This window comes from Chiloscyllium plagiosum, unplaced genomic scaffold, assembly GCF_037043375.1.
Source record: "Chiloscyllium plagiosum isolate Xiang-an unplaced genomic scaffold, Cpla_swu_hap1 HiC_scaffold_4, whole genome shotgun sequence".
Lineage (NCBI taxonomy): Eukaryota > Metazoa > Chordata > Chondrichthyes > Orectolobiformes > Hemiscylliidae > Chiloscyllium > Chiloscyllium plagiosum.
Genome location: NW_028270142.1, coordinates 61,054,401 through 61,069,184, shown reverse-complemented (window position 1 = coordinate 61,069,184; position 14,784 = coordinate 61,054,401). Strand labels below are relative to the sequence as shown.

Sequence of the window (14,784 nt, the reverse complement as noted above, 5' to 3'; positions counted from 1 at the left end):
AGGAAAATGGGTAATTTCCCCGTTAGCACAATTTGGTTCATTTTGGGATGCCAGGTTTTTCTAATTCACAGCTGAGGAAGACATTATTTTTGTCCTGGACCAGTGGGAAACCAGCAGAAGTTAACTGATGTGCATATATTAAAATTTATGTAGTCTTTGGACTTTCTGCATTGATACAAAATTGGAAAATGTATTAGTCTAAATGCTACTTCTGAATAATCATACGTTTCAAACTGAGACATCAAATATCAGTATTTTATAATCCTACCATACAACCAAGAAGGTCCACTATAGAATTGTAAATTATTCAATTCTGGTCAACTTGCTAAAATAGTATGCAGGTCAAGTTGGATAAAGAAATAATATTTGGTCTTCTATTTTCCTCCAAGATGTATTGTAACTTGCACTTGTCCACATTCCATTGCTTGGAGCCAGAAGTTTAGTGATTGAGATTGGTAAACATCTGTCTCTGGCTTTCTGCAGTGCTCCAGCAAAATTCAGACAAGCTGGAACCGCAGCACCTCATCTTGTTTGGGGACCATGCAGTCTTCAGGACTTTATATTGAGTTCCATTATTTTAGAACCTGAACACCTTTACCCAAGCCACAGTCAAGATCCTATCATGAAATAAGCTGCTTTCAGCATAGCCAACCATTTTCACCTCGCTATGGTCTCCATTATCAGCTGAAATTTCTCCCTGGCTTACCATTATCCATCCTTTTGTCTGCCTGTTACTCACTCTTGCTGGATTACATAACCCTCTATTTTCTTGTTCCTTCCCCACTCCGTCTTTAGTGTATATTCTACCTCTTTCTAGCTAGGAAGCATTCTGGAGAAGGGTTACTGGACCTGAAGCGTTAACTCTGCTTTCTAACTGCAGATGCTGCCACGCCTGAGTTTCTTCAGAAACATCTGTTTATGGTGGAAATTGCATTGTTTAAAACTGGACATTGTTGACCCTGTAACTATTACAATGACTGAATCATTTTGGCTATTCTTAAATGGTTTTTGATAGATTTCATTCCCATGTAAGAAATTAAAACACCACAGTTAAGCTGCTATTCAAGCCAGAAAGCGCATTTTATTCTACACAGTACAAGATACTTGTACTCAAGATAAAGGATTCAAGTTTCATAAAGGATAAGCATGTGCAAGTAACTAATGACCTTGATTATATCCATGAGGAAAGAAAATACTGGAAATGTCAGGCAATATCTCAAGTGAGGGGGGGGCGGGGAGAAAGAGAGGCTCAATACTAGAGATCTCTTGAGAACATTTAAAAAAAGCACAATGCACTAAATTAAAGAAAACCAAAGATAGGGAGTCCAGTCATAGAATAGTTCCTTGACAAAGAAAAAAAATGAGAAAGACTAGTACATTCCAAGGTGGTTCCCGATTTACAAACATCCTACTTATGAACAAATCCCTTACAATTGTACATTAATATTAAAAGATCTGACACAAACATTTCCTGTTTCATAAGAATGGCTATTGTAAATTGCCTTGTACCATGTTCCGACTTGCAAACATACTCAAGAACTGAATCAGTTTGCAAACCAGGGACTGCCTGTACTCTGTAGTTTGATGGCGTTTGGATAATAATGATGAGGCAGATGTAGAAGGGCATTCGAATTTGAAATTCTATAAGCATAAGAAGAAACATAGCAGAAATGAGAATGAATGTTGAGAGTTCTAAGCTGCAGCCATGCTAGGACATAACAGCAGGCACTGGGCATGTATGCAATTCAAGATATTAGAAAAATATTCAAGACAGATAGAAACACCAAGAAAGTGATCCTGAAATAGCAATAGTGATGTGAAGATAGCAGGGATACTGGTGAGAAAATGTCAAAAGGAAGTGTGCCATCATGAGTTTTCATACTTGGGACACAAAGGGAAAATGGCGAGGATTATCAAGCAGGAAAAGGGTAGATGGAAAGCTACAAGTGCTTTAATTTTGGGTTGGGGAAACAAACAAAAAAAAAGGGTGTCTTTCCAGCAGTAAATTATAAATTTCTGATATCCAAAAATGAACTGAATAATGTGAGCAGGGAAACTACCAGTTTCTCTCAAGAGCACGCAGTAAAGACATGTCACAGAATCGAGAAATTTTGAATAAGCTATTGCTGCACTTCCCATAAATGTTACATTTCTTACAAACTACTAGCTGCTCACAGAATATTCACCACAGGTCTCTCAATCCCAGATCATTTATGACCATTACACACACTTTCCACAAGATAACCAATATGCAGAATAGTTTACAGAATGCAAAGTGATACATCATTTTAGCTGGCCATGTTATTTGTATTCGCTCTGGACATAAGTTTGCTTGCTGAGCTGGAAGATTCATGTTCAGACATTTCGTCACCATACTAGGTAACATCAATGAGCCTCTAAGTGAAGCACTGGTGTTATAACCTGCTTTCTGTTTGTGTGTTTAGGTTTCTTTGGGTTGATGTCATTTCCTGTTCTCAGAAGGAGGTAAATGGGCTCCAAGTTGATGTGTTTGTTGATAGAGTTCTGATCTCTGATGTCAGGGAGCAGACAAACACTCCAGAAACTCTAGCCATTCTCCCCTACAAAGACATCTCAGAAACGACTGCCAGAATACTCAGACCTTTTGGCATCATGGTAGCCCACAAACTCACCAACACACTAAGACAGCAGTTAATGAACTTAAAAGACCCTATATAGACAAGCAAAACTATCATTTACGAAATGCCTTGCAAAAACTGTAACAAACACTACATTTGGACAAACAGACAAAACTAGCCACCAGGATAAATGAACATCAACCAGCCACAAAAAGACATGACCCACTATCACATGCAGATGAGGAAGGACACTACTTTGACAGGGACAACACATCCATCCTAGGACAAACCAAATAGAGACATGCAAGAGAACTCGTAGAAGCAAGGCAGTCCAACCGGAACTCTCTCAGCAAATACATTGACTTGGACCCCATTTACAACCCACTGAGAAAAAGAACAGGAAACGACTTCACCACAGGACATGACATCACCAACCCAAGGAAACCTAAACATATCAATAGAAAGCAGATCATAACACCAGTATTTCACTGGAGGCTCACTGATGTTACCTCGTGACAAATCGTCTGAAAACAAACCTTCCAGTTCAGCGAACAAACTGACATCCAGAACCTCAACCTGAGCTACAAATCTTCTCAAACTTGCTATTTTTATTAGTGCAAAGGCTGATTTTTAAAATAACACTATATAACACCTTCCATATTACTGAAAGTTACCGCAAATAAAAACACAGACGTGAGCCAACGCTGTTTTTTTTTGCATCAATTTTATATAGAATACTAAATGTAAAGCTAGTTTGGTCTTTGACAATAGCAATGAATTAAATTGCATCTGCAATAAATAAGCTTGAAATGCCTGAAGGCAATGAAACTTGGCAAAAGCTTGAAGTTTTCAAAAACAAAATTTGAAGAATTTGGAGGCAAGGAAAAAATGCATTCACAACATTTTGAAAAGTTTTGTTAAAATAACTTTATTAAGCATACAGATTAAAACCATTTAAAAGACAATTTCTATTAACACATAAAAACTATATACATTTGAAACCTGCTATATATTTACACATACCTGTTGTCTCGAATTTGGGCAGAGCCAACAATTAACAGTTCTTCACAAACATCTGAAACAATGGATGAAAGTTAGATTTCAAACTCTATGGTTTCATTTTCTCAGTGTCCAATAACATTTTCTTTTAACTTAAAGAAAAAGGTATTGAGGAGGAGGGGGTTAGAAGGAAAATAGACAAGTTTATATCGCCATTTGTTTAATCTAAGATAACCAAAGTTCATAGCGTTGGTCCAGTGGTTTGATTATATTTTCATCATATATTCGTTAATCATGGATTGGCTTGTTTAACTGTCGCCCTAAAGTAGTTCATAAAAATTCACAGTGACTTTGGAGTAAGTTGTTTCTATTACATAGTGCACATCAAAGAATACAGAATTATTTGGAAAACAGGAAAATAAAATTGCTAAAATCAAATATGCATTTACAATTAAGTGAAAGGGAAACGTTTGTAATCTCAGCATTACAAATTTCCCCTCCCCACTTATTCATTATATACAAACTCATTTAGGTAAACATCAAGTAGTTCTTTCTTAAATGTTTGCATACAGGTGCACAAACAGCTTATAACACCCAAGAGGTTGAAGTGTGTTGGGGGAGATTCATCTGTTTTCATATATACACAAGATTACAATCTCTTCAAATTCCGCTTGCTTTGAGCACTTCCTGGTGGTCCTCCTTTATTGACCAAACGTTTTGTAGACCTGCTGACACATTCTTTAGAACCATGGAAACCACAAGAACATTGAGTGCAGAAGTCAAATGCGCACCCTTCTCGACTGCAGAGGCCGCGTTTCTTCATTGGATTGTACCGAGCTGGCGACTGACATCGGGGGCATGGTTTTAGAGCTTCATCATTAAAGAGAGTTTGTGCAACCTGGTGGTAAAAGTAAATATTTAGGTCACATTATCTCCTACAATTAGTCTTCATCAAAAATGAACTCCTTTTCTTAAGATACAATTTCAGAGCAGAAATAGTCCACCATGCTGCTTCGAAGAATTATCAGAAAGCATTTACATCCAGCATAATACTATCACTTCCAGCAGGAAACTAACAAATAGAACAATACAAACAATGGATTTTTTCGTTCCATTAACTCGGATAACCAAGGCAGTAATAGCAATCCTTTATCACAAGATGAGTTGAACATAAAAGAAAGATTTTAAGCCTCATTATGCAGGGTGCATCTTGAACACTTTGTGCAGTTTTGGTGTCTTTATTTAAGGAAGAATGCAATGGTGTTTAGTAACAGTTAAGAGGAGGTTTACTAGATTGATATCTGGAATTAATCAGTTGTCATATGATAAGCCTGACAGCCTGGACTGATTTCCACTAGAGCTAAAAGATAGCAAGTATATAAGTCTTAAGATAGAGGTGGAAATGTGAGACAAAGCTGGCCCTTTCTCAAGGTTTCTGTACCCTTGAGTTTTTTTTTCCCCCAAGAGAGGGAGTAATTGGCCAGGCTCCAACTAGACTGGGTTTAGATAGTTTATAGGGGCCCTTTTATTTACACTGAACAGATAATATGTCCAACAGAAGGCTTTCAAGTCTTAAAAATCATTAGTTTGACCAGCTAATTCTTGCTGGAAAAATCTGTTGTACATGTGGGTAAATCAACTCGCAAAGTTAGGGTCTGGTATACCTGCTTAAAAACATTGAGGGTTCGGACCTGGTCCATAACAGATTGGGGTCTAGTCTGTATTTCTAAATTGGGATTCGGGATTCAAATTGTTTGGACTTGGAGCCAGTGAGTGGTAGGTGTTAGCGTCTTCATTCTGGACATTGATTTGGTTGGGTAAACTGAACTTGGGATAGCAATGGCTATTTCAGTCACCAAGAGTTTTCTGGAGGTAGAAGATATAACCTTGGGTTTTTACACAAGGTAGTTAAGGTCAAGCTGCGGGAATTAGCAGACAAACTGGAGGTGAAGCTACTTCCTTCCGTGAAAAAAGTGGAGTTGATTACAGCAATGGCTCAGCATTTATATTTGCTGGAAATACCACCCCGATCTGTAGAGATGGCTAAAATTTAATTGCAAATGAAACAGCTTGAGTTGGAGGTGAGAGAAAAGGAAAGGGCAGCAGAAATGAAACAGTTTGAGTTACAATTAAAAGCAGAAGAGAAAGAAAAAGAACAATGGGCTTTAGCAGAAGAGAAAGAACAAGAGAGAGCTTGAACTCCAGAAAATGACACTTAGACAAGAAAGTCAGTTTAAAAGGATGGAGATGAATGCTGAAGAAATGTCTAGTAAGGAAGAAAGTGTGGGGATGAGCAAGCCCCTGGTAGTCAAAAAAGCCTGGTGAGAAACTGTTTATGTTCAAACATTGCCTAAATTTTATGAGAAGGCTGTAGAAGACTTTTCACTTCATTTGAAAAAGTGGCTAAACAAATGCAGTGGCCAGTGACTATGTGGGTTTTGTTGATCCAAACAAATCTGTAGGTAGAGCTAGTGAGGCATTTGCATCAGTATCAGAGGAAGTATCTGGGGAGTCTGTGGAGATGAAGAAAGCCATCTTAAAGTGCATATGAGCTTGTACCAGAAGCTGAAGACAATGTTTCAGAAATCTAAGGAGGGACCCTGGTCAAACCTATATTGAGTTTGAAAAGATTTTAATAGGTGGATAAGAGCATTAAAAACAGAGCAAACCTACGTCACTCTTAAGAAAGAGAATTATTTTGGAGAAATTCAAAAGTTCACTTCCTGATGTAGTGCAAACTCAGGTGGAAGAGCAGTGTGTTAAAACTGCAAAGTTAGCAGCTGAAGTGGCTGATGATTGTTTTATGGACTGACTCATACTGTTTGGCTTCCAGAATCAAATTCAGTCTATGAGGGATAGAAATTGGGGCAAAGAGAAATCCTCACGTGGAAAGGGAAAGGTAGATCTTGGTGAAGATCATAAGGATAACTTATCACGGGTTAAAAAGGAAACCCTTGAAGGGGACAAAGAATTTAAATAGCTCTGGTGTTTTCATTGCAGCAAAGTAGACATCAGTGTTGGTGGGCTAGTAGAAACACTGGAAAGCCAGATGTAGGAAAACAGGACAAGCCTGGGAGTTTAGTTAGAGTGGTAACAGAAAGCCCATTAGAGGCTAGAAAGCTGCACCAGAATGTACAAGCTGATGAGGTTGGTTAAGGAGGAAGTGCCAGATCTGCTTAAAAAATATATACCTGCAAAAGGTAAAGAGGTTACAATATTAAGAGACAACTGATCCTCTCAGTCTGCGATGCTGAAAGATGAGGACATGAGGAGATATGCACTTCTGAAGGACTATTGCCAGCAAAGGTACTGATAACGGGAATTCACGGTGAGACAAAAAGCGCTTAAATTCTGTAAAGTGAGGTTAGAGTGAGCAGAAAAGAGTGGAGAATTTGTGGTAGTGGACAAACTTTCAGCTCCAGGAATACAATTTGTTTTTGCTAATGATATAGCTGGTTTACTGATAGGACTGCTGCCTGCTGTGGTTGAAAAGCCTGTGGAAATTCAGGCAACTGAAAATGTAGGACATACATCCTGGAATTTTTCCTGACTGTGTGGTAACTAGGTCACAAAGCCACCAGTTGAAATAGGAGAGATCAAAGAGTACAGATAAAACAGCTGAAGTGGCATTAGCCACTTCAAAACAGAAGCAAATAAATGATAATGCAGACATCTTTAGCTCAGCTAAAATACTTGAGTTACAGCAGAAAGATGTAAACTTAAAGCAGTTGTATTAAAAGGCAATTACAGAGAAGAAATCCAAATGTATCCCTAAACATTATTACCTGAAAAATGTCTTTGTGAGGAAATGGAGACCATCACATATTCAGGGAGATGAGATTGGACAGAAATTCATCGAATCATATTGCCAGTGGGGTATAGAAAAGAGGTATTGCGATGGCACATGAGCTAACATGGAGATCATTTAGAGGTGAGGAAAACACAGGCTAAAACACAAAGACATTTTTACTGGCCTGGACTGCACAAGGATGTAGTTGAATTTTGCCAGACATGTCCTACCCCACCATGTCAAGTAATTGGAAAATCACAGGCGGTAATAAAACCTGCACCTTTAATACCTATTCCAGAATTTGAGAAACCTTTTACAAGAGTCTTAAGTGATTATGTAGGTCCCCTACCTCAAAGAAGTGGGAACCAGTATTTGTTAACAATAACTAGATTTCTAGAGGCTGTTCCATTACGCAATATCATAAAAGGATTGTCTTGGAATGATTCAATTTTTTGCTAGATATGGACTACCAATAGAGATACAGTCAGATCAAGGTTCAAACTTCACATCAAAATTATTCAAGCAAGTTATGGACAGTTAAAGAATAAAACAATTCAAAGCAACTGCGTACTATCCAGAATCGCAGGGAACACTAGAAAGGTGGCATCAAACTTTAAAACCATGTTGAGGGCTTACAGTCAAGATTATCCAGGTGATTGGGATAAGGCAGTTCTGTTTGTGCTTTTTGCGATCAGAAATGCACCTAATGAATTAACCAAATTCAGTCCATTTGAATTAGTTTTTGGGCATGAAGTGAGAGGATCAATAAAAATTGAGTAAGGAGAAATTAGTAAGTCAGAATTTGGTGACCACGCATTTGGACTATGTACCAAATTTTAGGGAACAATTAAATAGAAATGGGGAGTTGACAAGACAGCATTTAAACGTATCGCAGCTTGCAATGAAACAGGAAGCAAACAAGAAATCAAAAATCCGCAATTTATCTATCGGGGATAGGTGAACTTTTAATAGTAAGATTTAGTGGACCTTGTCAAATCAAAAGGAAATGGAGTGAGGTGAACTACTTGATAGGGACTCCAGACAGGAAGAAATTTCACAGTGTGTCATGTGAATATGCTCAAAAGATATTTTGACAGGGAAAGAAAGCAAGAGGAGAAGGTGTTAACGATTACAGCACAGAGGGAAGAACCAAGTTCAGAGGATTCCGAATTGGACATGCCTCAAATTAAATTGGACAATGAGGAAGTTGTCAAAAATTGGGATAAATCGAGTTACCTTACTGAGGAAAATCAAAATGACCTGAAATAGTTATTACTAACATGGGGGGATATGCGGAAATAAACTAGGAACTAATCTAATTGTGCATGATGTAGATATAGAAGATGCTGTTCTGATTAAGCAACATCCTCTAACGTTGTGACAGGTTCAAAAGAAGATTGAACGTATGCTCCAAGACAACATAATTAAAATGAGTTACAGTGACTGGAGCTCACTAATAGTAATGGCGCCAAAGCCAGATGGTACCCAACAGTTATGTGTGGACTATCACAAAGTCAATGAAGTTACAAAGACTGATGCATATACGATTTCATGGTTGGAAGACTGTGTTGAAAAGGCGAGACAAGCAACTTATATTTCTAAGTTGGACTCGCTCAGAGGATATTGGCAGGTACCTTTGTCAGAAAGAGCAAAGGCAATTTTGGGTTTTGTAATGCCAAATGGACTGTATCAGTTTAAAGTCATGCCATTTGGTATGAAAAATGTGCAAGTCACATTTCAGAGATTAACCAATTAAGGTCATTGCTGGATTATCCAACTGTGTTATGTACATAGATGATCTAGTGATTTTTAGTCACACGTGGAAGGAACATTTACATTTATCGGTCTTGTTCAATCGGCTTTGTAAGGCAGGCTTGTTGATAAACCTGGCTAAAAGTAAATTTGCCAAAGCCCAAGTCATCTTAGATTAGATTAGATTACTTACAGTGTGGAAACAGGCCCTTCGGCCCAACAAGTCCACACTGCCCCGCCGAAGCGCAACCCACCCATACCCCTGCATTTACCCCTTACTGAACACTACGGGTAATTTAGTGTGGCCAATTTACCTGACCTGCACATTTTTGGACTGTGGGAGGAAACCGGAGCACCCGGAGGAAATCCACGCCGACACGGGGAGAACGTGCAAACTCCACACAGTCAGTCAGTCGCCTGAGGTGGGAATTGAACCCGGGTCTCTTGCGCTGTGAGGCAGCAGTGCTAACCACTGTGCCACCATGCCGCCCATATCTTCCGAGGCTATATTATTGGGCACTGACAAATGGTCCCCCAGGATGCAAAAACAAAGGCAATTGGGGAGTTTCCCATACCATCGACAAAAAGAGCAGTACTACAGTTCCTGCGATCAAGTGGATTTTATCAAATATTTGAGCCAAATTTTAGCAGCATGGCTGCTCCATTCATTGAATTACTGAAGGCAAGAAGTTTCAGTGGACAGCGGACTGTCAAAAGGTGTTTGACAGCTTGAAAACTGTGTTAACCACTGCCCCAGTATTAGCCATGCCTAATTATGCAAAGCATTTCAAGGTGGCTATCGATGCAAGTGATAAGGATGTTGGTGCTGTGATCCTGCAGGAAAACGACTAGGAGATAGAAAGACCTATCAGGTATTTCTCCAAGAAGTTGAATGTTCATCAGAAGTATTTGACAGTTGAGGAGACTTTAAGCTTGGTATTAAATGTTACAACATTTCAGAGAGTGTTACCAGTAACACTTGTGTGTGCGTGCGTGTTTTTTTTAGGGGAGTTTTGAAAAATGTAGCCATCTTTGGAAATTGATGGTTCATTTTTCTTTCAAGGGGGGAGGTTTGTCGAAGCCGGTCCTTTCTCAAGGCTACTGCGCCTTTGAGGTTTTTTTCCCCAGAAAGGAGGTAATTGGCCAGGTTCCAACTAGACTGGGTTTGGATAGTTTATTGGGGCCCTTTTTGTTTACACCTAACAGATAATGCGTCTGGCAAAAGGCTTTCATGTCTTAAAAAAACCTGCGTAGCTAGCCTTCGTTTAGATTAGTCAGTTGAGTTCAGCTGCAGTCTGAGAGAAAAGCTGCCACTCTCTCTCCTATTCTGACTTTGAATCTGTAAGGCTTTGTTTCATTTTTACGTTTTGTGCTAAAGGGTGTTTATTGGGATTGTTTTGGAATAGCATCATTACGTCAGGATAGCCTGTCAGGTGCAGATCAGATATGTTTTGGTATTCCATTTTCTGTTGTGTTTGGTTCTGTAATCTTGTACATAAATTCTGTTCTGTTTAAACTCAGTAGCCTGACCAGCTAATTTTCTCTGGGAAAATCTGCTATACATTTAGGTAAATCAAATAGCAAAGTTAGGGTCTGGGACACATGCTTAAAAATATTTTGAGGGGTTGGGCGTGGTCCATAACAAAAGATGCTTACTTTTGTGGCTGAGGCCAGAATTTGAGGGCACTGTTTTATAATTAGGAGTCACTGTTTTACGGTAGATGAGATTTCTTTATTTCTCAGTTGAGACACTTTGGAACAAAGCCTCAGAAGGCAATGCAGGTGGGATCTTTGAAGTTGTTTTTAAAGATGGAATTAGATTGATAACCTTTGTCTATAAAGAATCTAAGGAAATTGAAGGTAGATGAGAATGTAGAGTTTGAAGCACAAAAGAACCATTCTTGATCTTATTGATTGACAAAGGCGGCAAAGGACCTAATGTCCTACGTCCACTCTGAATTCATGGGTTTGTAACTGCAAATTGAAAGAAATGCCAAATATCAAGAATGGATTTCAAAATATAAAAATTCTCAAAACATTCTCTTGAAAGAACAAAAATTATATTGCAATTCATATAATAGACCTGCAAAGAGACCAGCACCTTACAGGAAATAAAAACTTGCATCACCAGCAAATGTTTGGATTTATTTTCCATGTTATAATTCCTAATTATAGGTGCTTCAAAGCAACTGTCCTACCAATGCTAAGAGTGTGCAGCTGACAGTACCAATACACATGCTATTACAATTCTACTTGCTTGGAAACTGAATTTTTACAATCTTGTCTGGAGATTGATAACTTACAGAAGGTACCAAGAGATTTATTTCAACTAACCTTTAAAAACTCCTCATGTTTGCTTGTTGACTTTGAAACAGTGCTGCATCCACCAGGGGTGATTTCTTGATGAGGGGATGGAGTTGGAGTAAAGGCAGTTTTTGCTTGGGCCTGAACAGATCTCAAAGCAGAACGACTTGGAAGATTACATCTGGTTTCAGCATCTGCAGCCTGAGGAACACTTTGCTGTTGAACAAAGGCATTCAGATTTGTATCCCAACTTGTTGGTGATAAAATGGCTCTCTCAAATCATGCAAATTCCTTAATGAAACCCTTCAGGACATTTCTAGATTTGATATAATTTGCACTTCCATATAAAATTTCACCGGGATCTGTTGAATAATTGGACAGCTGGAATTGCAAGAGTGGAAAAAGTCAAACTGTAACTCTTGCAAAAAAAAAATCCTAATCCCAATTAGGTCAGTTTTACATTGTACTGTGTCAACTGGCACTGATCTAATCTTTCTAAAAGACTCAAACATTCAGTTGACATTCACAAACATTGTAGAATGATATCACATAGGTTATCTGTTCATGTGTTTATTCCAGCTGTTTGGTATAGATATCCAATTAATCCAACTCCTTTGCTATTTCCCATACAATTTTAATTTTTACATCCCCTTCCAATAACTTATTCACTCTTATGTTATTTAATTTCTTTCTCATTTCCTTTCAGGCAACACAGTCCAGAGCCAAAAAACTCACTGTAAAGATAACATACCGCACAATGTCCTTTGTTCTTTAGCCAGTCTTCTCATGATGGTTCTCTGGTTACTGAGTTGCCATTGGAAACAAAGTTTCTCCTTACATACTCTATCAAAAACCTTACTGTTAATACCCATTAAATCTCCTCATTCTTCCAGACTCCAAGGGTTGCAACCCAAGCTTCCCCAAATAACTAAAATTATCTCAGAATATGATACCATTCTAGTAAAATTCCACTACTTCTTGTCAACCTCTTCCAAGACAGAAAATGGGTAAATGGGTCATCCTCACATTGAGGAATTGTAACTACTAGGAATTGTAGTCATAATATGCAATGACTTGGACATGGGTACCAAATGTAATATTTCCAAATTTACAGATGATATGAAGCTCAACAGGAAATGTGACTTTTTTATTCATTCGTGGGACATGGGTGTTATTGGCTGGCCAGCATTTTATTGCCTATCCCTAGCTTCTCTTGAGAAGATTGTGGTGAGCTGCCTTCTTGAACTGTTGCAGTCCATGTGCTGTAGGTTGACCAAGCCCTTAGGGAGGAAATTCCAGGATTTTGACCCAGCAACAGTGAAGGAGCAGTGATATATTTCCAAGTCAGAATGGAGTATGGCTTGGAGAGGAACATGCAAGCGTCTCCTGCCCATTTCCTTCTAGATGGAAGTGGTAATGGTTTTGGAAGGTGCTAAGGATCTTTGGTGAATTTCTGCAGTGAATCTTGTAGTTAGTACACAATGCTGCTACTAACCATCAGTGGTGGATGGAGCAGATGTCTGTGGATGTGGTGCCAATCAAGTAGGCAGCTTTGTCTTGGACGGTGTCAAGTTTCTTGAATGTTTTGAAGCTACACCCGTCCAGGCAAGTGGCGAGTATTCGATGACAACCCTGACTTATGCCTTTAAAATGGTGTACAGGCTTTAGGAGAGTCAGGAAGCGAGTTACTCTCAATACTCCTAGTCTCTGACCTGCTCTTGTAGCTGCTGTGTTGATGACAAAAAAAACTGCAGATGCTGGAATCCAAAGTAGACAAGCAGGAGGCTGGAGGAACACAGCAAGCCAGGCAGTATCACGAGGTGAAGTCAGTGTTTCAAGTATAACCCTTCTTCAGGAATCCTGAAGGGTTATACCCAAAACGTCGACTGCCACCTCCTTATGCTGCCTGGCTTCTGTGTTCTTACAGCCTCCTGCTTGCCTGCTGTGTTTATGAGTTAAGTTAGTTGAGCTTCTGGTCAATGCTAACCCCCAGTGAGGGATTCAATGACGGTAACACTATCGAATGTTGGTGGGCAGTAGTTAGATTGTCCCTTAATGGAGAGTGCCATCACCTGTAGTGCAAATGTTACTTGTCATTTGTCTGCCATAATGTTGTCCAGTTCTATTCCTGTTAGATAGGGGAGATTATGGAGCATTTCCATGTTACTAAAGATTATGTCTGCAGGAAGCACATTTGATTGCGAATCCTATCGGATCGCTTGGAGCAACAGTTCGAGGTAATGAGGAATTTACAGGAGTTAGGGGGTGTGATGAACGGCAGTGGCAAAAAGAAAGATAAACTGAAGATATAGTCAGGTAGATGGGTCACCTCCAGGAGAGGTAGGTGAGGGAGACAGCTCATGCAGGAGTCTCCTGTGGCTATCCCAATCTCAAACAAGTATGCTGTTTTGGAAAACGTAGGGGGCGATGGCCTCTCAGGGGAATGTCACACAGATAACCTGGTTTCTGGTACTAAGACCAGCTCCTATATAACGACGATACATCAGATTTCAAATGATCGATTATAATAGGGGAGTCCTTAGTTAGAGGCACGGCCGACAGGGAGACATCAAGATGGTGTATTGCCTCCCTGTTGCCAGGATCAAGAATGTCTCGGAGAAGGTACAGAATATTCTCAAACAGGAGAGGGACCAGCAGGAGGTCATTGTACATGTTGGCACTAACAACACAGGAAGAGAAAAAGATGAGGTTCTGAGGAGAGAATTTAGGAAGTTTGGCAGAATTTAAAAAGGAGGTTCTCCAGGGCAATAATATCTGGATTATTCCCAGTGCCACGAGCAAGTGAGGGTAGGATTGGAGGATACAGCAGATAAATGTGTGGCTAAGGAGCTGGTGCAGGGCAGAATGATTCACATTTTTGGATAAGAAGGACAGAATGCACCTGAATTAGAAGGGCATTAATAAACAGGCAGGAATATTTGCTAAATCTGCTCGAGAGGATTGAAACTATTTGTTTTGAGGGGAGGGGAGAACCAGAAGAGATAATGAGGAAAGAGATCAGTTGGAGACTGATGCAGTTGGATAGAGCAGCAAGTCAAACAGTCAGGACAGGCAGAAACAAAGCAGAGAACGGAGCTCAGGCTGATAAATCAACCTACATTTATTACAATGCGAGAGGCTGAATAGGTAAGGTAAGTGAACTCAGGACATGGTTGGGAACATGGGACAGGGATAGCATTGCAATTACAGAGACATGGCTCATGGATGGACAGAACTAGCAGCTTAATGTTCCAGGGTATAGTTGCTAAAGGAAGGATAGAAGTGGGGAGCAAGAGAGGAGCACGAGTGGGACTTTTGATTAGGGATAACATTACAGCTGTA

General features: G+C 39.5%; 1 protein-coding gene across 1 annotated transcript in view; it reads right to left on the bottom strand.

Annotated features, from left to right (window-relative positions):
* Positions 1–3,514: 3,514 nt before the first annotated feature.
* fbxo43 (F-box protein 43) overlaps positions 3,515–14,784 on the bottom strand; it is a 41,585-nt gene continuing 30,315 nt past the window's right edge. The window contains exons 4-5 of the mRNA XM_043688487.2: positions 11,473–11,658; positions 3,515–4,494 (exon numbers count right to left, since the gene is read on the bottom strand). Coding sequence (XP_043544422.2) covers positions 4,246–4,494; positions 11,473–11,658 — 435 coding nt within the window. The 3' untranslated portion in view covers positions 3,515–4,245. The remainder of the gene's footprint in view (positions 4,495–11,472; positions 11,659–14,784) is intronic.